Raw genomic sequence first — 25,585 nt, forward strand, 5'->3', positions numbered from 1 at the left:
AGCCAGGCAGAGAGGTAGAAAAGTTCCAGGCTTCATTTCTCCTGGCCCCTCAGCTTTTTCTCACAAAGTCAGCATCCAGTCATAAAAGAATTTGCTACTACCCTGTATGCATTCAAAAGGGAAAATGACACTTTTTAAAAATGTGTCATATCTCACATGATTCACATAGGAAATCACTCTTACGACCTACAAAGAAGCTATCACAAAACATGAATAATGTGAGTCTTACTGTAGGAATACAAATCGATTTGGATTTTAGGAACCATGAAAAGCTGGCTGGTGGCCAAATACGACTAAAATAAGACACAGACCAAATCTTAAAGAGCATCAGTAAAATATAAGGTACAAAACTTAAGACACACTGGTTTAAGTTAAAGGACTTCATAGTAGAGTGTTTTTTGCTTTGTCCATATAATATCTTTTTTTTTTCTTTTTTCTAATACATTTTAAAAGGCAGCAAAATACGATGCAATTTAAAATTAAATTTCTTGGGCACCCAGATGGCTTAGTCATTTAAGTGTCTGACTTTGGTTCAGGCCACCATCTCACGGTTCGTGGGTTTGAGCCCCGCATCGGGCTCTGTGCTGACAGCTTGCTCACAGGCTGGAGCCTGCTTCAGCTTCTGTGTCTTCCTCTCTCTCTGCCCCTCCCCCACTCGTGCTCTGTCTCTCTCTCTCTCAAAAATAAAATAAAACACTAGAAAATTAAAATTACATTTCTTTCCTCCGAACCAAGTCTTGGCCAGGAACAGCCAAAGGGAATAAAAAGATAAGAAGGACCACTAGAGCTCTCGAAGCAATTTAAGACGGGCAACAACTTTCTTAGTCTCTTGTAACTCTACATAATTACTAGACGAAATTCAAATTAGCAGCATGATGTTTCCCAGCATGATATAAGGTCATAGAGTTCACTAGATTGAAGAAATTCATGCTCGCAGGTTAGTGCATTAACCAAAGTGAGGAAGGAGTAAGTCTTATTAAAAGATGGGCTTAGGAGTCAATTTATACTTCCTTTAATCTTTTAGTTACAATCTTCCTTTAATTAGTAATGAGGTCAAGTGAAGAGTAAGCGATTCTAAGTACGTTCTCTAACTATACTAAAGCACATGTATTTATTTCATTAAAAAACAGAAACTGTGCATAGAGATAAAATCATCTGAAAGTATAGCAGCATTAACCCCGCCGACATAATTAGGAAGCGTGGTAACAAACAAAAGATTTTCGGCAGAAGGTCTTTAAAATACTACTCACCGATTCTTCGTCTTGAATCATCTGTACTAAGTTGTCCAACACAGGTGTCAGATTTCTAAAGAGTTTAAAGATATGGACAGTGGAATCAAATCATGAGCTTTCAGGAGGCTGATTGTTTTCATCATTGTCATATACAAAAAAAAATCAAAGTTCTTACTTGGATTTCATATTATTAAAATTTTTGCCTAACGCCAGGTGCTGTATCGATCTGTTTTTACTGAGCCACACTATTAAGGTGGAGAGGTCAGATTCTAAACCTGGAAAGAATGACAGTAAGCAGAGAATCAAAACACGTGTGTATAAATAAACTCTCAGCTGGAACACAATTGAGCAAAGGTGACTTTGGGTCACTTGGGTGACTTTCTCTACCGTCCCGAGGGCCCGGGATTCTAGTTTTTTATTTTCAAAGGAACGTTCTGCTCCCTTTTCGTGTCCTATTATTTCACAGGGATCAACTCGCTCTCTGCTAAGACTTACCTAAATCTCTTACACGGTCAGTGGCTAAGTCAAGGCAGCAAGGAATGGGAAAGCGGAAGTCTCCTCTCTGCCCATGATTTTCTAAAAGAAGACCCAACATCCTGTTCGCTGGGAGGTAACTACCGCTGTCTATGCAAATTTAACAGGTTCAAACTCACACGCTACTATAATTGGCAGAAATGAAGCTAAGGAAACAAGTTCCTGAGTAAATAAACAAGGACTCAATTTTATTATCACCGTGAATGCAAAAGGTTGGGTCAAGATCATTATCGGGGCGCCTGGGTGGCGCAGTCGGTGAAGCGTCCGACTTCAGCCAGGTCACGATCTCGCGGTCTGTGAGTTCGAGCCCCGCGTCAGGCTCTGGGCTGATGGCTCAGAGCCTGGAGCCTGTTTCCGATTGTGTCTCCCTCTCTCTCTGCCCCTCCCCCGTTCATGCTCTGTCTCTCTCTGTCCCAAAAATAAATAAACGTTGAAAAAAAATTAAAAAAAAAAAGATCATTATCAATGTTCTGATGACAATTTTTTTTAATTGTTTTATTACATGCCTGGCATTTTTGGCCGTGGTATCAACTTACGAAGACTTTGGCACAGATTTCTTCCATAGTAAATTTTGTTAGATTTAAAAGCCCTATTAATTAGTCAAGAAGTAAAATAACACGTTTGTCAAGGCGTTGTCAAGGTTGGGCTTTCTCTTTTCCCTTTACTAACGTCAAACAATATTTCCACGTCTTTTCTGGTTTCCAGCTTACCATTATCGGAGATGTCTAAGCTGGTGATATTGTGGATTTCGGCGATGCAGCCTTCCAGCACTTGTGCACCTGCGGACCTCAGCTGGAGAAACACAAACCAAACACAAGGTCAAGTAGTCACCAACTCGAGGCGTAACCCCCAAAATAAATGAATGAATGAATGAATGAATGGAGATATGGTCTCAAACTTAGTGCCAAAGAAAAAGTAAAAGCTTCTCAACTCCAGAATAGCTATCATAATGGGTAAAGAGCCAATCGCTGATCATTGCTAAGGTTTCCCACGACATAAATCTGGAAATCACTAGAAAAAGAAAGAGAAAGATGGAGACCGTACTCTCTGTCAACCCACAGGAATTTTCTTCATTTCTGACATTTGGAAACCTAACTGATCTTTCTTGTACCTGAGAAACGGTTACAGTTTTGTCTGATTGTTCCAGATTTCAGGGTATAATTCCACCAAGCAGCAGCAAAACCACCAAAGGAGACAATGAAGAACACCTCTTGTTGACTGTCAACTACTTCAGGAAGGACCCGTCCCCAGTCACCCAACACAAAGGGTGTGAGGTCTACCGCAAAGTAAACAGCTGACAGGGATTACGAAACGATTGGCATGAACTCTTTGAGCCATAGAAGAAAAACATGTTAGATTAACTTGTTAGATTACTATGGTTGGCGTACAGCAAAACTAATTTCCTTTCCTATCATTACCTAATTTATTTTAAAGAGAAAGGCAACCTATAAAACTCAATTTGCATCTTTTCGACAAAACCAAAAGCCTGTTTCTAGAGGTCAGAGTATCTTTTGTGTTCCATTTAGCAACTATTTGAGTTCCTACTACCTTGTAAAGGATGCAGATTTCCTGAGCTGTGGCCCCTCTGCTCGGCAAACTTACTATTTAATAAGGGAAAAAAGCTATCCTTTATTGGGAACCTACTATATACCGAGGGAACAGGGTGGTTTCTCTCTTGATGTAAGAAAATTAAAATTTATCTAAACTTCTATACCGTAATGCAAAAATGCTACTCGTTCAGGTTTTGAGGTAAGAATTGAAAGAATCCTTTCTTCACTATTTTAGATGCAGGAGTCTTACGGTACCCGGAAACAAACCCTGCCAATTTTCCCGGCTACTTGGGTGTCAAACAGAGCTTTGCACGGACTTCGGGGATCGCCTCTTCATTCACAAGTATTTCGGTCGAGGTGTTTAAATTCAGCCTTCCCTACCTTCTACAGTGACAGCAGATTACTCTGGGGGGCCTGACGTGAACTGCAAAGGGGAGCGTCACAGACAGGCAGACCTCCCCAGGAGGCTGGTCTACACACTCGGGGGAAACCAAGACCAACCAAGTCCACAGCTGAGGGCCTTAGAACCCAGAGTGTAGAGCAACTGCCAAGGGTCAGCAGGCCCATTTCACCACCCCCGGCTGCATTCCTAGGTGCTCTCGAGCTTACCCAACTGCCCCGAGCCCATCTTTAGCACATCAGCTCTACGCTGACCCCAGCAGCCTGCTACGACTCAAAGTGTGGTCCCCGGACCGGTGGCAGTCTGCAAAGTTCTTGCTACTGGTCTTAGGCAAAGTGCGGGCAGAAACTGACAACAAATATTTTAGGAACCTTCGTAATAAGAATTTTAGGCCTGTTGCATCAACTGGTAAAACTTGAGGGCTTGTATTTTTTTCTTTTCACGTATCTCTTTTCAACATTAAATTTTTACGACATTGTTGCAAAAGTATCGGCTTCTGATTTTACGACATTGTTGCAAAAGTATCGGTTTGTGATAGCACGGAAACTTAAAAACAACCACCACCAGCAAGCTCTTCACCACGACGAGTTTTGAGAAGCACCACTCCAGATCACAGCGTGTTCATGCTCGAAGAAGTGAATGTATATTCAGACTGCGTCAAAGTTAAAGCAAAAAGGTACTTCAGGCAAACACTTCAAAGAAACATAATTTGATTTTCAGAGCATGAAAAAAATTATGCTTTTGAGAAGATAAACATAAGTATGCCTAAGTCTGCACAGTTTTATTATTTGCTGTTAGTGACGTCTCTGTTGAGAAGTAAAATTTCTACAAGAAAATCTCTGCTAGTTATTATTATAAAGTATGGTAAAAATATTCCATTTACGGGTCTGGAAAATATAGGTGACACTTAAGTGCTCAATTCTGTTTACTTCTGGAACTTGACAGATAATGTTTGTAGCATACACCCGTAAAACATTTTCCAATAGTTCAAAAACAATCAAATATATCACCCGACCCTAATTGATTGATTGATGAAGTACTTACACAGTGGCCAAGCTAAGGAAAGCCCAAGGAGAAAAAAATAAAAAACATGTTATCAGCAGTTAGCACAACAGAGAAGCTGAAGCCTCTATCAACACACAACGTAAAGAAGCAAAAGAGAAAAACACTTCCAACTAAATTCTCCCAAAACAAAGATCAAAAATTTAAGAGTATAACTGATCTTCAGTTACCAAAAACATTTGATCGAATTCATAGGTTATTAGACGCCTAAAACTCCCCCAAAGCGAAAGCTTTCCCAAAACAGTAAAAGCTTTTCCATTACTGTAAATGAAAATCCTTTTAAATGAATTTGCATAATCAGAGGCTGTGTCTGCATGTGTGCACGTAAAACTCATTTTGAAATTACCCTCATTCGGATCCCACACACTAGCGTTATTTAAAAGAAAGCAAGATCAAAGAGGAGTAAATGGGACTGAATCACGGAATACTTTTGGAAATGTTAAAAATAAACTCAGGCTTCTTTCAAGAGAGAAGTGCCCTCTCACTCAAGGAAGGTGAACATTTCAGATATTACTCTAAGCAAACAGCTCTCTCTGATACCCAAACAGCCATCGACGGGCATAAGCGAGGACAACTGAAATCTGGAGAGAACTTTGAATAATTCATTGCCCTTCCTCAAGATCGCTTGCCATTTAAAAAGATGCAGCAAATATTACAGATGTAAATATAAAATAACCCCTCCCCGAAATTACCACTTTTTCTTCTACGGGGGGGTCTCAATGTTGCAATTAAAAAAATAATTTTTAGCCTGGGAAATCTTCTCACGTAAAACTGTGCGTAGCATAGGTTTTCTCCGAGGACAAAAAGTGGTTTGACAAGATCGGGTTCGAAATGTCCTCTCTGCTAAGCGGGGTTGGATGCCAAAAGGCAATTTAGAACCTAAAGAAGATACATCTAAATAGTCATTTCCAAGGTGCAAACAGTTGCGTGTTTCATAGATGCTTCCTGCCCTGAGACACTTTCTGCTTTGCAGCCCACACCCCACCCGATAGGAAACGGATCCGTGCGGGGGGTGGGGGTGGGGGGGGGTGCAGGGATTGCCACACACACAGCAAACCTGCCTGTCACCTCCAAGCTGGGTGAACCGCTATCAGCTTGGATGCCCTTGCCTCCAAAGTGTCTATTCCCTTGCAGCTGTATCCTCCTCATTACAAATGTTAGGATCTGGTGCGTGTTTCTCGAACGCATCCTCAAAGCATCTTGCCAGGAATTGTGGGATAACGTGCAGGAAAGTTTCTCCTTGGAAGAGCTAGTTCTATGCCGAGCCCTACGACTAATTCGCAGCCATCGTAATCAGCCTTCGCGTCTCCTCTGAAGTCTCGGACACTGTCTCTCTCACTCGGAAGGAGATGAAGCTCGAAGGATTCAGGGCCAGCACTCACCCTTTCTTCTGAAGCCGGGCGATGAGGCAGTCGGATTTCTCAACACAGGCCAGAAAGACAGACCGGCTTTCAGGGAGACGGGTACGTGGGGAGAATAGGTACGGAAGCCAGTTTCACTGCTGCCGTGTAAAGCGGTGCTGAAGCACCTCTTTCGGAACCGACCTTGCGCGCGATGGAACACATTTCTTTGAACATCCACACGGATGCTGAATCCTCATCCGTGGAGACTGAGTGAATGGGGGTCGGCCGCAGGCCGTCCAGAGGCAAGTCGGACCGTCGAGGGGGACACGGTTTTGTGTCAGAAATCAGGTATGACTAGGGGCGCCTGGGTGGCGCAGTCGGTTGAGCGTCTGACTTCAGCCAGGTCACGATCTCGCGGTCCGTGAGTTCGAGCCCCGCGTCGGGCTCTGGGCTGATGACTCAGAGCCTGGAGCCTGTTTCCGATTCTGTGTCTCCCTCTCTCTCTGCCCCTCCCCTGTTCATGCTCTGTCTCTCTCTGTCCCAAAAACAAATAAACGTTGAAAAAAAATATTAAAAAAAAAAAAAGAAAAAAAAGAAATCAGGTATGACTAGAAATTGATGAGACTAACCCTTCTCGAAAGCTTTGAGACAGCTCTGAAGGCGACTCCAAAAAAGGTTTCAGGAAAGACAGAATATTTATAAAGCTTCTAAGTAAAACCTCGTAGAAAGGCAATACTGACCCGTGCTGTAAATTCTGGCATGCAAAATAAGGCTTTGCTATAGTAATCCCCTTCCTCCCCAGATAATGGCTCACAGCCGGGCCAGGCACTGTGCCAAATACTGTCCCTGTCCCCCAAACTATTATAATCTCCATCCCACAGGTGAGAGACAAAGGCTGAATGAAAGAAGGCAAGACAAGCGGCTGAGCCAGATATCAGAGGGGACCTTTTTGAGTCCAAAGTACCCACCCTTTGTTTTGACCCTCTTTTGTCATCCCTAACTACTTGGATTCCCTCTCTGATAGAAAAAGATTACTCCTTTTTGGTACTCATAAGACCAAATGGACTGATAACATAATTCGAGAGTAACGCCTTAAGAAACACAGATTTTTTTTTTTTCTGTAGGTTGAGAAGTTATCTGTAAATGAAAGGTTAATTTCAGTACTTATTGGCTTAGTCCCCACAGAGCAAAAGGTTACAGCTTCAACGTTTGGATTTATGTCTCCAAATGACAACGTTTGTGTCGAAGGAAAGCAACTCTGTAATTTCTAAGTACCTGAGTGCTCCTTTTATTTTTAACAGCAGTAAGTAGAAATCGCCTCTCTCGTTCGAACCGATGACTGTGAAACGCCTCGTTCAGGGAAATAAATACAGAAACACCGTAGGAACCACAAGGACAACCCACGGGGAAAGGAGAGCATGAACAGGGTAGGAACCCGCAGGGGTAAAATCAAAACTCACTTGCTTAAGCGGAAGTTATTCTTAGCTTCCTGTGTAGACACTTTTAAAAAACGACCCAAGTGTAGTCGACACACAGTGTTTTATACTCGTTTCAGGTATACAACATAATGAATGGTTCGACAACTATGTGAAATGCTCACAATAGTAAGTGTGGTCGCCATCTGATACCATACAACGTTATTACGGTATCACGGACTATATTCCCTTTTCATCTGCAGAGACACTTTAAAAAAATTTTTTACACATTTAGTTTTGAGAGAGAGAGAGACAGAGAGACAGAGAGTGAGTGGGGGAGGGGCAGAGAGAGAGGGAGACACAGAATCCGAAGCAGGCTCCAGGCTCCGAGCTGTCAGCACAGAGCCCCACGCGGGGCTCGAACTCAAGAACCGTGAGATCATGACCTGAGCTGAAGTCGGACGCTCAACGGACTGAGCCAGTCAGGGGTCCCGTCTGTGTAGACACTTTTAATTCTGACTTCAAAGTTCCTCTCCTCTCTCCTCCCAATAAACTCAGCCACCATCTTACATGATGGTCATTTATTTTTCTGTAACACCCATACAAACATCACTTAAAAATTCATCAGTGCAAAGTAGCTGTTTCACAATAAAATTATTTACTTGTAAATATACAACGACTTCAAGGTATTTGATATTTGTTTTTTGCTTCCGTGGCTTGGGAAGGCGGTAGCATTAGAGGCATCATCAGGGGATGATGAATTTGTTCAGTGCCCACATCAGAAACCGTCCAGTATTACAGCTCAGACAGGTCTATCAGCCCCTCATCTTGAATGAGTCATCTCTGTGGAAACGACTTCCAAGACAGCATGGTGCTAGAAGTTTCACTGCTCACCACCATTGGTGGAGAATTTATCTGATCATAAGGGAATATTAAGTGCTGGATTCTTGCATGATTTTGACTGGCATGCTAACTAACAGTAAAGGGGTCTGTGTCACTATGGCTAGAGAGGGCATGAACAGAAAACAGATACACATGTGTCATTTTTTTTAAGTTTATTCATTTATTTTGAGAGAGAGGAAGAGCACGCACAAGTTGGGGAGAGGCAGAGAGAGAGAGAGAGAGAGAGAGAGAGAGAGAGAGAATCTCAACACTGTCAGCACAGAGCCCAATGTGATGCTCAAACTCACAAACATGGTCTGAAGTGCATAATTTTAAATTTCCAAGTTGGTGAAAAACTTTTTCCGAGAGCACTACATAAACTCTGAAGTACTAAATAATTAAAGGGTAGCTACGAATGTCAAACTGCCAAGCATTCTATGCAGATAATACCATAACCCCTAACGCCTTTACAGGACAGATTTACTAGACACGGAGAGGAGTAAGGTGAAATATCGTTAGATTTGGACACCTGTATGTAAGACGAAAAATGTGATAAGACACCTTAATTTGGAAAAATAATTTTGTGCTTCACCAATTTCCACGAGCAGCACTATAACATGTGACTTTATCAAAATGGCCACCAGGACTGTGATTCAAGGATTAAGACAGTGGGAGATCGTGGTACCAGGGTAGTTTTAAGGGCTCCCATCTCAGCAGTGCTGCTGTTATCATATAATCCATAAACGAGTGGCCAAAATGAAGTTGTAATTGTTATCACCATAATGGCCAGCCCTACCATCAGAGAGCAATCACTTGATCTGGATTCCTGGCTTAATAAGAGGAAACTTATAAAGGAAAAAGTCTACTAGCCATTTGGTAGAACCATTTAAAATCGCCAAGAGTCTGCCATTTTTGACCTACAAAAATGTTGATTTTACGTGGTTCACCAAATACAACCGTCTTTGAAAGTTATTCCCGGTGCGATTACGATGGAGTTTACAGAACGAGCTACAGAGCAAGGTGTGTTCTTTGGGCATATGGTACCGAACAACTTATTTGAGAAGAAAATGTCTAATCATACGTAATGTTCTAATAATTACCTATGTAATTAACAAGAATCGGGCAGGCATACTTTCATTATGATTCTGCCATTAGTAAACTGGATTATTTCGGCTTCTTTAGACCTCAGTTTCTTCATCTTGAAGTATGGGAACCAGATGATCATTTACATCCATTCCAGTTTTGATCAGATAATTAAATGGAAGATGGCTTATTGATAGCAATCACTGTATTTAATCAGGATAGTAAAACATTTGGGTCATTGCTAATTTAGTAGTGTGAGCTAACGGAGCAATTAAGGTGACACCCACTGGCTTTTTTTGTCTTTTGATAGCGTAGCCCTACCTATCTCTGTTCTTCTCCACCCCCCCATACAAAAATTTTTATTACTGCCACGTCCCTTAAGAAAGTACTGGTGAACAATGAATTCATACCACCAGACTTGGTTTCTATTTTATAGTCTGTCTTTATAAATATAAGAACACCGATTTACACATTAAAATTTGACGATGCAGGTTTTTAGGGGTTTTGTGGGTTTTTTTGTTTTTTTCTGGCTTTTCTTTTTTCCCAAACAAAATGACTAGTAAATTGCACACAGTCGGTGTCCACACCAGCTCAGAATTAGAAAAAAAAAAAAAAATCCTGCACTAACAATTGTCCTGGTATCATTTCATCCTTGCCAGTTTCTAGACTTTTCAGAGAGGTACAGCATGCTCTGCAACATTCAGCGTTGGCTTGGCACCTGTCATTTTGTTAGGAGCTGAGGGAAACACAAAATGAACAGGACGCAGGAGTATCCTCGGGAAGTGATAGCCTCGCTGGGAGAGCACGCACGCGCTAACTGAACAGTTATGCAGGAAGCCATACGGGTCAGCGTCCAAAGCACGTCACCATCATTAAACAGCAGACGATCAGAAGAGAACAAGATCACGAAGGGCTGAAGCATTCAGGGGAGAAATTCGACAGACAGATAATCGACAAGAGCAAACAACCCACGTATGTCCCAGATGCCCCAGGAAGCACTTTGCAAAGAAGGGCTCCTTTGAACCCCATAACAAGCCACCGGAAGAGGCACTGATGTTTGTCTCCATTTTGCGGACGCAGACACTGAGGTTTCACGCTATCATCTAACTCATCCGGGACCGCAGAGCTAGTAAAGGCCAAACTCCGATCGAACCCTAGGAGCCTGATGCAGGCATAAAGGAGACTGGATTTGAGCTAGATCCTGGGAGAGGGAGGCCTCGGGGAAGAAGAGGCACACGGCAGGCCAGAAGGAGAGAACAGTGGGCCCAGAACAGGAACGAAGGGACCTCACCTCCAGCCCAGACAAGAAGAAACCAAGTCTGCTGTGCTGGGTCAAGTTGGGCCCCAAGGGGACCACACGGTTTGTACCTGGGCATTTTCTTACTGATCTCCGCACAAACGAAGAGTCTCAAGACTGAAAACGCTCAGGCACTCTCTAAAATGCAGAGGCTTTTAGTCGCAATTCGTCTTTGTGTTCTTTGATCGGAACTGTTTGGAACTGCTGTAATAACTGTCCTGTTTTAAGTCAAGATATTAAGAAATAAAAATAACATGACAGCCGTTCTCTTGGACACTCTCTGAGTCCAAGTTACATTACACGCGTCTGTCCCTTGCAAGGGATGTCGTATGTTACATTTTTCATAACGGTAAAGCTAGTTTATGGCTTTTGTATCTCAAGGCTTCGTCATAAAATACTTAAGCAACTGGCACTAATAATAAATAAAAAACAAACAAAAGACAACCGAGTCGTTAAAAACACACTTGAACGCTTTCTGAATGGTGTTCCGCGGCTGTTTGTAAATAAAACTTGCAAAATACAAAACATCGGAAACATCTATAACGTGCGTTTCTCTGCTTCACTTACACCTTCAGGAATCACAGTATCGCACTTTCTCCGGGAAAAAGACAAAGCCAATTTTGAGGCCATTATAATCTCTTCCAGTGCACAGTCTAAATGGGCTCTTACCTCACAGTTGCTGAGATCCAGGGAGACCCCCTTCAAGTTATGATTGGAAGCCAGGCCCAACAACAGTGCTCTGAGGGGAGAAAACATGAAAACACACGTTAGACGCGAGTTAGACACGGTTTGCACCAAAATATGTACACGTGCCGAATAAGGCCCAGAGAAGGAGAAACACGTTTCTGAGTTACAGGCCAAGCGCCAAGCACCGAGCACCATCTCAGTTTTGAAAAGGCTTGGGGAGCCTGGGTGGCGCAGTCGGTTAAGCATCCGACTTCAGCCAGGTCACGATCTCGCGGTCCGTGAGTTCGAGCCCCGCGTCAGGCTCTGGGCTGATGGCTCGGAGCCTGGAGCCTGTTTCTGACTCTGTGTCTCCCTCTCTCTCTGCCCCTCCCCCGTTCATGCTCTGTCTCTCTCTGTCCCAAAAATAAATTAAAAAAAAAAAAAAAAAAAAAAAAGAAAAGGCCGACTGTTGGGGTGTCTGGGTGGCTCAGTCAGTTGAGCGTCTGGCTTCGGCTCAGGTCATGATCTCGCAGTCTGTGAGTTCGAGCCCCGTGTCGGGCTCCGTGCTGACAGCTCAGAGCCTGGAGCCTGTTTCAGATTCTGTGTCTCCCTCTCTCTGACCCTCCCCCACTCATGCTCTGTTTCTCTCTGTCTCAGAAATAAACATTAAAAAAATTAAAAAAAAAAAAAAAAAAAAAAAAAGGCCGACTGCACGTCTGCCTCCCAAGCCCAGGGAAGAAACGATGCTGTAACGTTCTTCCTTGGGACGCGGTGCGGGCCCGTTACCCCACCATCGCTATGCACGTACACCCACGGTACACCTAATTGCACGCTGAAGTTAAACTGTGTTCATCACAGATCAATTCCCACCTGCATCTGCTTGAGAACACCTTTAATATTGTTTAGAAAATTATTAGGCAATTGTTAGTAGAGTAGGAAAGCATCTGCTGATTTGTCCCTAAGGGAGAGGTTATGAGGGAGTTAAGCTCCACGGTATCCAGGGTGGGAAATTACCATCTGTAGAGAGGGGTTTTATTTTAAGCACCTACAGCAGGAGGTGAGAAGAGCACTGGACATGAGGCACAGGTCTGGGGAGGGCCCAGGATCCTGCCTGTCTGGCTGGCTACGACTAGCTGGTCTCGGGACAAACCACAGGGGCGCTGTGAAAAGGGATTTATCCGTCCGCACGCTCAGGAGGCCGGACGAATCACGCAGATCTCGTCTCTAAGAGAATGCACCAGCCCTACTCTCACAAGTCAGTCCTACAACATCGAACAGGCCTGATGCAAAAACTTCCCACGTGCACACACACCCATAAGTCGCGCTGAAGGGACACAAGGCCTCAACCTGGCCCTGGGGGACACACAGGTGAGCCCCAGAGGCCTCTCGCTCTCCAGCCAGGGAAACGGGCAGGTGTGCACATCACTGTAAGAGGCAGACAGGAGAAAGCGACAGGGGGTGGGACCAAGACATTTGCTCAGCAGGCATATCCACCTGTTTGTTCTCAATGTTCCCAGGAAAAGGACCTCCACGCGGTATGCTCCAAAAATACCCCGGGGCACGGGCCAGGTGGGAAGGCACCTCTTTCACCCCAGCTTCTGCGATCCCCTCTCTGGTGACCCTCTGGCCTCATCCACTGAGCAATGCTACCGCAGTGCACGGAACCCACCGGTTCAGCAGCTTCCGGTGAGAACAACCCATCAGGAAGGAGGCTGGAGGGGAGCACCTTTCTTCTCCTCTCCTGATGCCAGTTGACCAGCCCCTTGTTCTAAACACGGGCCGACGAGAAGGGCTGGGCAGATATCTGCACGCATGTTCCTGGTCGATCATTAAATAGCCTCTCTTTCCCTAAAAAGTGCCTTCCCCTCTTTCCTTCTTGGGGGTGCTACTGAGCAGCCGAAGGCACTTCGGACCTAGAACCACATGGCCCGTCCAGAGGTCCCGCCTCTGTACTGACAGTGGGGTGGCTTTAAGGACATCACAGGCCCCTCCCTGTCCTCTCTTGTCTCAGGTGCTCATCAGCAAAATGGGAGCATCAGCCTATTACCAAAGAGGTCCCTTTGAGTTCTACTGTTTGTGAAGTTTCTAGAACCTAGCCACGTATTTGAACACTATGGTTTTACAATGCTTAGATGGAAGGGAGATTCTTCCTACTTTTCCCGTATGTAGATCAAGACCGAGGAACCAATGATGCGCTTTAAGATACTTAACTACAGTACAGAAGGCCCGTGATGAGGACGTAGCGGCTCCCGAGACTGGTAAATACAAACCAGCAACAGCAACTGCCCTCAGTTGAACAAAACCAAACTGAACAACGAACGGCAAAGCCCAGCACGCACTGGGGAAAACCCTACAGCGGGAAGTGTGATTACTTTTAACCCAGGGATGGAAAAACCGCCTTAACCGTTATCGTCTTCAATCCTCCATCGTTAGTGCAACACCGGCTAAGACAGGAATCTGTATTTAACCTCACCCGCCCTGGAGATGAGCTGCGAGTTATGAGTTCTCAGGGGCACACATAACGGGTTTATTAGAAGTCCACAGTCGGGGAGATGGGAGAAGGGCACGATGTGATGCGGGGTGAAGAAGGGCACAGACACACGGGGACCAGGGGGAAGAAAGCGGAAGCGTGAGCGGTAAATAGGAACTCGGGCCTCGCTCTGAGCGAGGAGCGTGCTTGGGGCGCACGTGAACCTCGCTATTCTGAAGACTTTAGCAAACGCGAGGAAGGGCGCCCCCACGTTCCTTATCGAAGGCCCCAAGTGCTTCACCGTGGCTGACCAGTCTGCAAGCGAGGGCGCAACAGGCCACAAGCAGTCCTATTCTGGGTGTCGCTTCTGAAGAACCCCCAAATGGTGGGACCCGCCTGCAGAATACTGTTCTGTCCCAACTGGGAGGGCTTCTCTCAGAAAACGGTGCGTCCCTGTAGCATAGCCTCTTAGGGCTGCTGACCCCCGGTCCTTCAACACACCAGGGTCTCCGTCCCCCGCTCCTGGCACAGTGGACCGAGGCGGGGACAGGAACGTACGGAGCCGGTGGCAACAGGGGGCTCTGCGATGCGCCTCCCAGAACCCCCTCTGCGGTCACTTCTCAGGGGTGGCCTTGACTGAAGACAAGTGCCTCACCCGGGGCCACGTCTCCTTCCAGATGTAGACTACCCCAAGGGCTGGTCAGCACGGGAACAGAAAGGCCCGGCCTGTGTCTCCTACATGCTATGTTCCATCCCGAAGTCGGCTCCTCTGGAAACCCGACCTGCGACCGTGACTTTGGGCAAATTACTGGGCTTCCTGGGCCTCTGCTTCCTCAGCAGCAAACCAGGAATCGGGACACCGTCTCCCAAGTGCCATCGACACTGCAGGTGCCGGCCCACATTCAAGCAGCCGGTTCAGGGTCTAGTTCAGGGTCACGCTCTGCAAGCTCTCTGCCATCCCGCCCCCTCACAGGGAACCCCGAACACCTCGGCTCTATCTTTCCCAGTGTCAGCATCCCATTAAATGTATGTACAGAATTTTGCCTACAGAATCTTCAGCCACAAAGCCTTTTCCCTTGCACGGAAATTTTCAGTAGTAAAACACAGAGTGGACGAGGCTACCGACACGATTAAATGCTCACATAAATAACAACAGGTCACAAGATTTAACAATTACAAATTAACGTTGAAATATAATATTTAGAAGTCTCTATAACAAACGGTATAGGAAATCCATGGCTGTGGTGTGGAATATTCTATAAAATCAATTACACTAATCAACAAAGAGCTACTCTGTATTTCACAGGGATCAAGAACACGGAAAGAACGAGAACACTGTGCACCTGTCACCAAAACGGTTTTGAATAAGCGGTTCTCCAGTTGGTACACTGCGGGCAAGGATCACGACCGGATTCACTTTCTACCCAGTGCCCTCCTTGCATCTGGGACACTGTGAATGCTCCATAAATAGCAGTGGAATGAATATGTAAATGAGTGTGAGTAAAGTAGAATGGTTGCCCCTTTGGAATATTGATCGTGCTAGTTTTGTTAATATCCACACAAAGAGCCTCATCGTGAGACTTTTTTGGCTTACATTTATGGACCTCTAATATATTAATTCAATGTGGAAAAAAAAAAAGGCCTGCCATACTGTCGGTTTTTTGTCTTTGCACTTGCCTAGATCTACTGTTCTTAGGGGCATCCCTTGTTTGAGTCTTAAGGTGCCACGTGAGATCCCGCAACCAGGACTCTCACGCCTCTCAAAAAGAAAAAGGAAAAGGGCACCTTACGACTTACATGAAGATTAATTTTCTAGTAAGATGAATAGCAGACATCAATCGTAACATCTCACACAAATGGCAAGGGAAGAATTAAATGCTCATTGACACGCCGGCTGGGGAAAGGAGAAATCTGTGCGTGCACCTGAGCATATGTGACAATGTAGGTACTCGTAACTACTTGAAAATGTGTTCTTTAGGCTCAAAGAGAATTTGATTTCATAGCCCTTTTCCTTAATTGCTGGCAATGCAGAGCAGAGATTTCAAGGATGTCAAAGTAGCCTCGAACCCTATTTTGCCTCAAGAGTTTAACTTCACCACCAGGCCCCCCACGAGGGTATTACCCATAACCTAAGATGGCCGCTAAGTAAAAACATGAAACAGACAGCCTATACCGACCTGGGTAATTCAGGAACCACGGCACCTAAAACCTGACTCTGTTGCATACACACTGTGTATAGAGGTTACTATGGCTAGTAGAGATATGTAGAATAAATATTAACTGAAACACATATATACACACATGAATATACATCAAACGGGCCCAACAGAGGTTAATATAAAGGCAGTGGTACCTGGGAACACAACTTCTAAGAAAGTCACTGACAACTGCCAAGGTCACAAACCAAAGGAAGATTTTTTTTTTTTTCATAGAAGATGCAAATACTATCAACAGTGCACGAGGTAGGCAAAAAGAATGTAATTTCTTTTTGTGCCCCGAAGTGAAAAAGGGATTTTCATCTGCCTGGTCTGTCTTAGGATTTTGTGTCTTCTTCCCTTCCCTCAAGCACATTCATAATAACAAACAACTTGAAACGCTATGGGATGGGGGGAAAAGAGAGAGAGAGAGAGAGAGAGAGAGAGGAAAACCACGAGAGATGCTTAACCATAGGGAACACAGTGAGGGTTGGTGGAAGGAGGCGGGTGGGGGACAGGCTGGATGGGCACCTGTGATGAGCACTGGGTGTTGTACGTAAGGATGACTCACCGAATTCTACTCCTGAACCCAATACTGCATGGTATGCCCACTGACTAGGATTTAAATAAAAACCTGAAAAGGAAAAAAAAAAAAACCCCAAAAGCCAAAAACCAAGAGCTGTGGAGAACATGAACTAAGCACTCACTTTAAGGGCTCAGGAGACAGTTTGGTGCCAGAGAGGTTCAGCTGCATCAGAGACAAGGAGCTACTAAAAAACTGCTTGAAGGAGGGGGGCACTTCTTTTCCTTTCCTGAAAGACAAAACGGGAGGGTCACAGGAGCAGGGATGCTTCCGGCCCGGTACCCCGCTTCCGGCTTGGCGAAATCCCCCGTTGGTTATTGGGACTCTGTGAAATAACCTGGGAATCCATTATATTTTTGGGAGAAAATCAAAGGTAAGAAGAAACAAAATGTCTCAAAGCCAAACAAAGCCAACCCCATCAAAGGAGTGATGTCAGAGAAGCGAAGACATTTCATAAAGTCCTTAAAGCTACCGCTATATTCTTTGTAGCCAATGGGCTCATTGTGTTTTACCCACAGATCTCCACTTGTACAAATTCCAACACATTCATCTGGGGATGGCTATACTCGTTGTTCATACTTGCTTCCAAGTTCATTGTTGAGAAGTACCTTCTAAAAGAGTTTAGGGGCGCCTGGGTGGCGCAGTCGGTTGAGCGTCCGACTTCAGCCAGGTCACGATCTCGGGGTCCGGGAGTTCGAGCCCCGCGTCAGGCTCTGGGCTGATGGCTCAGAGCCTGGAGCCTGTTTCCGATTCTGTGTCTCCCTCTCTCTCTGCCCCTCCCCCGTTCATGCTCTGTCTCTCTCTGTCCCAAAAATAAATAAACGTTGAAAATAAATAAATAAATAAATAAATAAATAAATAAATAAATAAATAAAGAGTTTATACTGTGGACGCCTGGGTGGCTCAGTCGGTTAAGCGTTTGACTTTGGCTCAGGTCATGACCTCACAGTTTGTGAGTTCGAGCCCCGCATCGGGCTCTGTGCTGACCACTCAGAACCTGGAGCCTGCTTCGGATTCTGTGCCTCTGTCTCTCTCTGCCCCTCCCCGGCTCACACTCTTCTCTTTCTCTCTCTCTCAAAAATAATTTTGAAAAAAATTTTTAAAGAGTTTGTACTCTATTTAAAGGGACAGTGCCCGTCCACATAAGAGCAGCAGTTATCAGACAGTTCTCACAGGCAGACTGGGGTCACCGAGAACATCAGACTACCGTGAGAAAAGACACAAAAACTTGCACTTTTAAGGCTCATACTCGTAGATGATGGTTTAAGGTCGCCTTCCTTCACGCACAACACGCATCCCTCATCCCTCCGTTTCCACCTCGCTACAACCTTCTCTGAGAGGAAGGCAGTCCTAGGTGACAGTGATGCAGGTACAAACCCATACCGGTGAGAAAAGACAGCTCTGGAGAGGTTGAGCACAGCTAAATATTGAAGGCAGCCTCGGAGAAGAGCTGTACAGACCTGAAAAAGAAAGAAGGCACTCTTAGTTCCAAGTATTTCTAGATCTAGGGGAATATTTTGTTAGAGAGAAAGCCCTCCGTATCCCACCCAAATGGCTGTTCTGAGACCGCCAGAGCAATATCAAAAAATATTACCATGTCCAGGGAACATTCGGTATTGGATAAATCCAGGTGAGCAATGGCATTTGGCTGGGCCAAAAAATTGTACATGGACTTGAAATAAAAAAAAAAAAAAAAAAAAAAAAAAAAACACATTAGGATCTGGAAACACACACACACAGTCAATATTTTAAAATGAAGTTGCCCAAATCCTCCCGTATTCATTCTCTACTCTTCCCAAGAGGATTAGCAGAATTTAATGTCATTCCATTGCCTTCCCTGAGAGCAGTATTGCCAAGAATATTTAAAATAAAATTATGTTTGGGGCGCCTGGGTGGCTCAGTCGGTTGGGCGGCCGACTTCAGCTCTGGTCCTGATCTCACAGCTCGTGAGTTCGAGCCCCGTGTCGGGCTCTGTGCTGACAGCTCGGAGTCTGGGGCCTGCTTCCCATTCTGTGTCTCCCTCTCTCTCTGCCCCTCCCCTGCTCACGCTCTGTGTCTGTCTCTCTCTCTCAAAAGTAAATAAACACACAAAAAAAACCACTTTTTGGGGCGCCTGGGTGGCGCAGTCGGTTAAGCGGCCGACTTCAACCAGGTCACGATCTCGCAGTCCGTGAGTTCGAGCCCCGCGTCGGGCTTTGGGTTGATGGCTCAGAGCCTGGAGCCTGTTTCCGATTCTGTGTCTCCCTCTCTCTCTGCCCCTCCCCCCGTTCATGCTCTGTCTCTCTCTGTCCCAAAAATAAATAAACGTTGAAAAAAAAAATTAAAAAAAAAAAACTTTTTAAAAATAAAATTACGTTTGAGTTTAAAAAAAAAAAAGGCCAAAGGAACTCTTGGCCACCAACCCCCTTTTTGTTACACATGACTTAGTTTTCCTGATTAGCTCCATTTTCATCATTTTGGAGCGATGCTAATTAATTTTAACTGCTGAGATTAAAACATCACCTGCATAGCACTCGCCCTATCAAAATGCTAATCACTTTTGAAAGTGTTCAAAGATCCACCAACTTCAGTTTGCACCCTAAGATGGTCTCAGGCTGTACTCTCTTCTGTCCAACACCGTGATTTTTCTATCCTTAGTTACTTCCAAAATCTAACAAGAAAGGGTCTGACGGCACTATTCGCTTAGGTTTAATCTCACATAGAGCTAAGACACGTCACCATTCAAGGGGTCACGGTGCCTAAAGTCTCTCCTTATCCCTGTGCAAGACCATCAAACAAGTTTAAGAGCCCTGTTCTTCTCTAATCGCCCCGTGTTGAGTAGAAACTTCCAGAGTCCACGATAACCAACCGAGTCCAAGCTCCCAACACCAGGCAAATAGCTAACGGTCCTGTGCCTCACTGGATGTCACCAGGTCCTTGCAAAAACAAACAAGCTTACGCTGAGATGCCCTCGTCCTTGGCAAAGACTCACAGTGCAGCAGCTTGGCTATATGATGCCTGAGAAAACTCCTCTCTACCAAGGAACTCAGAAAAGCAAATGATTAGCCTGTAAGTACTTTCACTAGACACACACACACACACACACACACACACACACACACACAGCAGACTGCATTATGAGAAGTTCTGATTCAGAAAAATGATTTGCTCTCGCTTCCCTAAAGATCCCTGCCTCTCTCAGGCTCTGCCTGTGGTTTTACTCCCGGCCACCAGCTGGGGGAGCTCTAATCACCCTCTGTTGGTGACAAGACCCTACTTGGCCAACACTCGTCCAAAGAGGCAGGTCCTGCTAGGCTGCTGGCCCTGAAGGCACGGGGCTGGGTGAGCCCCTCCCTGCACCTGCTGCAGGGATCCCAGAACATCAGCCAGTCTAGGGCTGAGGCCCACTCACCCAGGCTTCATCATTCTACTTCTTCCCCAGAGGCAAGCTGGGACAAGACCCACTCCTGGCCAGAGAAAAAGTCCTGAGCTACTTTGCTCTCTTGAGTGACTACTAATGCCCCTATGTTAGCAGAGTCTTATCATTTAATCTTCAGACTCTCTCTTATTGCTCTCTCTAGTCCTCTACTTTGTCACTGTAATGTGTTAGTGGTTTCACACTGGACTCCTTGTTTCATCTTGGGAAGGAGCACGTTTACGGATCATCGCTGAAGGGGACAACTAAAATGGGGCAACGCATGGAAAAAGCCGTGGCCCCTCAGGGGAGGCGACTGGGTGGCTCAGCTGGCTAAGCGTCTGGCTTCAGCTCTGGTCGTGATCTCACGGTTCATGAGTTCAAGCCCCCGTGCTGGGCTCGCTGCTGTCAGCCCAGAGCATGCCTCGGACCCTCTGTCCCCGTCTCTCTCTGTCCCTCCCCGGCTCACACTCTCAAAAATAAACAAACATTAAAAAAAAAAAAAAAGGTCACGGCATCCCAGGAAACAGAATCGCTTAAAATGATTTCGAGTATCAGGCAGAGGGGAAAAAAGTCCTACAAAAGGGACAGTGGCAATCTTCCTTGCCTTACAGGGAAAGCCACACATGAGAGACGTAAGAAGGCACGCTCCAACTTCCTTCAAGAGTGGCCCCAATTTATTGCCAACTCTCCACTCACCCTACTATGTTTGTGGAATATAGGAGAGGGCTTTACGTCCATATCCTCCTCCAACTAACTATTAAAAAACTCACCTGTCTCAACAGTATTATCTAATGACAAAATCATTCGGTTTACATTTCCAATCTCTCTTATCAACTTTCATAGGCGCAATAATGGTTCAAATGAAGAGAAAAGAGGTCCGTCAGAAAAAGTATATCCAAAAAGAATTTGTAGTTGAGCAACATTAAGTGAAGGGGGTAAATATACCTATGTGTTCGACTACACTTAATTAAGGAAGGCTCTGGAATTTTTCTCTAAAGCAGCTCGTAAGCTCATAACTAAATGATCTGAAAGTGTTATAAGGGGAGATGAGGAAAGCCATGTTTGGAAATTATCCCAGGCTTGTGGAATACAGCGTCTTTGAACCTGCCCGTGGGGAAGGAAAACCTACCGAGAGGTCATCTCCGCGGAGGACGTTCCCTGAGAGGTCGAGATGGGTAAGGGTGGTGGCGGTCAACGGGTTGGCACTGAGGAACTGAGAAAGGCTATTCACCCCTGCAACATGGAGAAGATCCAGGCTCAATATCCATTCCAGGGAACACAATGAGGTTTGGGAGTTTCTATACATGACCCAGCAGCCGCATCAAATGGCAGGACTGAGGTTACCCACAAGTACCGTCCCCAAAAGGTAGGAGTATCTTCTTTTGACGTCCCCTCAGAAAGAACAGGTTATTCACAGACACAGCCCTCTCACCGAGTAGGGGAAAGAGACAGAATTGGCTTCGTTCAGCTCTTCTTCTGATGTGGACGGGAAGGATTTGACTTTGAAGTCTTAATATGATGCACACAAGTCTGACTGGTCATTTCTATCTTTCTCTTAATTCTGCTAGGTGTTCCTGACTTAGCGCACAGGATTTAAGCGAGGTGGGTACATATTTCGGCACTTCAGCCTATTTAAAGTACTTAGAAGCTGGGAGGGAGGAGCCAAGATGACAGAACAGCATGGAAGTTTTTTGTGTGTCTCATATCCATGAAATACAGCCAGACTAACACTAAACCATCCTACCCTCCTAGAAAACTGACTGGAGGATCAACACAACAGTCGGCACACCTGAACCACAGAATTCAGCAGGTACGTGGCACGGAGAAATGACCTTGGGGAGAGAGAAGGCGCAGGAAGGGAGGTGCTTTTGTGAGTGGAGAGAGGATGGAGACTGGGAGAGGGAGAATACGGGAAAAGCCCCCCTCCCCAAAAGCCGCTGGAGAGAGAGTGGAAAATTGGAAACAGCTGCAGGGACTAAACTAAAGTACTTAGAAGCTAACACTGGATGTAGATCACTGGTCTACCTAATATATCGTATACGTGCTCAGGGCAAAATTCAGAGGGAAATGAATTTTTACAAAGAGCGAAAAAAAAATGATCGGTATACAATGTAGGAAAGAAGCGGAAAGAAAAATGGATAATTAACACTCCATACACTGTTTACACATGAAACGTAAATGGCTCAAGTCAAAGTCAACTGAGCTGAACCGAACGGGTATTACCAACCTCCAAAAACAAAGAATAAATACACAAGGAGGGCAAGAATGTTCCGTGAGGACACAGCCACGTTCTTTTCTGTGTGGGTAACAGTCATGGCCTGTTGGCCTTGCAGTAGGCAGCTCTTCATCAGGCCGCTTCTCTCCAAGAGGGAAGAGAGGCTCTAGGAGGTTCCCACTGCATACAAAATGGGGGCCCAGACAGTCTGGTGGCTCACTGGGCTTCAAAGAGGTCAACACACACATCAGCACTGATGCTCATTCTCAAGGTAACGGGGACATGGGATATGGCAAAGCTCCCCACGTTTCTACAGTTCACGGTTCCAATCTATGTATTTTTGAAATATGGCTATTTCTAAATTGGATGCACATTTGTAATTCTTTTTCCAGTAACATTCTCCTTGAAAACCCCAGCCTGTCTTAACCACCCTACAGGGAGACAGGGAAGGGGGTGTTCGTCCACCTCGCACAGAGTCCTCCTCAGGAGAAAGGACGAGGGTGGGGTCTTCCAACGACAGCCAGAACTGGTCACAGCGGCAGGCTGCAGCCAGGCGCCCCAAGAAAGAAGCAGAGGGTTCCAAATACAGCCCCACCCCGGAGCAGTCCTCTGCTCTAACTTTAGAATGCCTGGTGTATCGTACTGATGAAGGGGTTATTATCTTCTCTTTTGGGTAAGACTAGGTAGTTCCAAGAACCCACTGCAGGACGTGCCTGATAAAGGCGAGTGAGCCACTTCTCAAGGGTGAGGGTGCACTTGGGTACGCAGAGGGAGAAGACGCAGAGGTGCAGAGGGAAAACATCCTAGTTAAGTCCTGGGGGCGGGGGAGAAACTCTTGGCTGTCAATTCAACATTTATTTAGCACTCATGAAACGTTTATAACTGCTGGGGATTGGGAAATAAACATAAATAAGATCCATTCGTTACCCTCAAAAACTTCCAAAGACCATCAAGAAGGAAAAGGAATAAATTCCAGCATGAAACATCAGACTACACAAGAAATACCTGTTCACTGCCACAGAACTTTATCGAAAGCCTACTGCCGACCAGGCATGGGCTCCGGAGGCCCAGGGGGTCCTATCTTGCCCTCTAGAAGCCAGTGCGGTGGGAGACACAGTCAAGTAATCACCATCCGGTGAGGTCAGTACCGTCAAAGAGGTTAAGAAACAGGTGCAGGGCAATGAAGAAGCTGGAGATTTGATGAATTACGCGAGATAAAAGGAACTTGTAATGGACTCTAGAAGGTGAATTTCTGAAGGTAACGCCTACGATTCTTCAAATGACCAACTTCCTTCAGTCTGCACTATTCCGCAGCGTTAGCGTGCCTCGCGACGGCGTAACCTGGAGAATGCCAGACTCTCTCTCGTCAACAAAACCATTTGTAAAACCACTTCCTTAGGCAGGTTATACCAAAACTTGAGAAATAAATTCCGAAATCAGAAGGTCAAATTAGTCTCGACAGCAAAACGCTCCTTGATGAGCGCGGGTGCTTGGCAGCGGGCCAACATCTGAACGGAATCAGGAGAGAATTACGTCCTCCGCTCGGCTTCGTGCTCCCGAAACAGAACGAAGGACTTCCTCTCCCACCTCTTGAGGCCACATCCACGTGAGGCCCGTGTTAACAAGCACACTAAGAGCAGGAAATTACAAAAACATAGGATGGAAACAATCAGGGCTCTTACAGCCCAAACTAAACACAGATTTACATGCCGTTCTCGATTCTGGCCGTCTAGTGATTGTGACCGTTCTTTGTATTTATTATTGGAGTGTTTACAGCTGGAAAAAAGGTGGTACCAGATGGCCCTGCCTTGACATAATCTGGCAACCAGCAGGACATTTACTAGAAATCCAGAAAACTCTCATTGAGCTAACATCTGAGGAAGAGAAAGGGTATTTGGAGACAGTGGGGATGTCATGGGGAGATTTAAAAAAAAAAAATCTGTCTTGAATTACAGAGCCATGAACGTAAATGTTTTCATAGAATTAAAATACAAACGTTAGTCAAATTCAGCAGAAGATTAAAACTGCAAAGGAATCTGAGTTATTGTGAATCTGCAAACCTTTCAGATACAATGGGAAAAGTCTGCAAGAATAATAAAATCGTTTTAAGAAATCCATTAAAGGGGCGCCTGGGTGGCGCAGTCGGTTAAGCGTCCGACTTCAGCCAGGTCACGATCTCGCAGTCCGGGAGTTCGAGCCCCGCGTCAGGCTCTGGGCTGATGGCTGAGCCTGGAGCCTGTTTCCGATACTGTGTCTCCCTCTCTCTCTGCCCCTCCCCCGTTCATGCTCTGTCTCTCTCTGTCCCCCAAAATAAAAAAAAAATAAAAAAAAAAAAGTTGAAAAAAGAAATCCATTAAAAACAAAATCCACAGCATTTCAAGATATCCATCTTAGGAAGGGCAGCGTAAAATCATCTGGGCCACAATATCATTAAACAATATTAATTCTCAAAACACGCATTTTATTGCAGAGAAGAGAGAAACATGGTGTGGTGACCTTTACTTGTGAAGGAAGGTCACCCCCAAGGAAGAGGACGGGGCCCCACCCACTCTCACGACGCCTGAGACATAGGAACACAGCGAGTGGTGGCATGGAGGCACCCCAGACCCCACACTTGTCCTTGGGACGATAAATGATCTCCACATCCCCCTATCTGTTTCACAGTAATGAACACATACATTAAAATAAATAAATTCAAGGGGCGCCTGGGTGGCTCAGTCGGTTGATCGTCCGACTTCAGCTCAGGTCACGATCTCGCAGTCTGTGAGTTTGAGCCCCGCGTCGGGCTCTGGGCTGATGGCTCAGAGCCTGGAGCCTGCTTTCAATTCTGTGTCTCCCTCTCTCTCTGCCCCTCCCCCGTTCATGCTCTGTCTCTCTCTGTCTCAAAAATAAATAAACGTTAAAAAAAAATTATAAAAAAAAAAAATAATAAATAAATAAATAAATAAATTCAAGTTGTTTTTTAAAAGTACCTCTATTCTAAAAAAAGAGACCACACAGCATGGTGATTATAGTTAATACCGTACTGTGTACTTGAAAGCTGCTAAGAGTAGAATCTTAAAAGTTCCCATCACCTGGGGGAAAAAAAATACAACTATGTGTGTTGACAGACGTTAGCTCGACTTACTACGGTGATTGTTTTCTTCACAATAAATACAGATATCAAATCATTACGTTGGACACCAGAAACTAGTATCATGTTATATGTCAATTATACCTCAACAAAAAATAAATAAATTTTAAAAAGTTATGGGGCATCTG

The 25,585-nt window shown here is 45.2% G+C and overlaps 1 protein-coding gene across 15 annotated transcripts in view; it reads right to left on the minus strand.

Annotated features, from left to right (window-relative positions):
- Nucleotides 1-25,585, minus strand: part of CARMIL1 (capping protein regulator and myosin 1 linker 1) — a 311,455-nt gene that overhangs the window by 105,467 nt on the left and 180,403 nt on the right. For 10 of the 15 annotated variants that reach the window (XM_043590664.1, XM_043590675.1, XM_043590669.1 and 7 more), the window contains exons 13-21: nt 21,239-21,342; nt 18,307-18,384; nt 18,096-18,172; nt 16,837-16,941; nt 11,468-11,537; nt 4,761-4,772; nt 2,477-2,558; nt 1,408-1,507; nt 1,251-1,305 (exon numbers count right to left, since the gene is read on the minus strand). In XM_043590664.1, the coding sequence (XP_043446599.1) occupies nt 1,251-1,305; nt 1,408-1,507; nt 2,477-2,558; nt 4,761-4,772; nt 11,468-11,537; nt 16,837-16,941; nt 18,096-18,172; nt 18,307-18,384; nt 21,239-21,342 (683 nt within the window). The remainder of the gene's footprint in view (nt 1-1,250; nt 1,306-1,407; nt 1,508-2,476; nt 2,559-4,760; nt 4,773-11,467; nt 11,538-16,836; nt 16,942-18,095; nt 18,173-18,306; nt 18,385-21,238; nt 21,343-25,585) is intronic. The other 5 variants (XM_043590676.1, XM_043590670.1, XM_043590668.1 and 2 more) reach the window with 1 other exon arrangement.

The sequence above is a fragment of the Prionailurus bengalensis genome, chromosome B2 (genome assembly GCF_016509475.1).
Source record: "Prionailurus bengalensis isolate Pbe53 chromosome B2, Fcat_Pben_1.1_paternal_pri, whole genome shotgun sequence".
NCBI classification, from domain to species: Eukaryota; Metazoa; Chordata; class Mammalia; order Carnivora; family Felidae; genus Prionailurus; species Prionailurus bengalensis.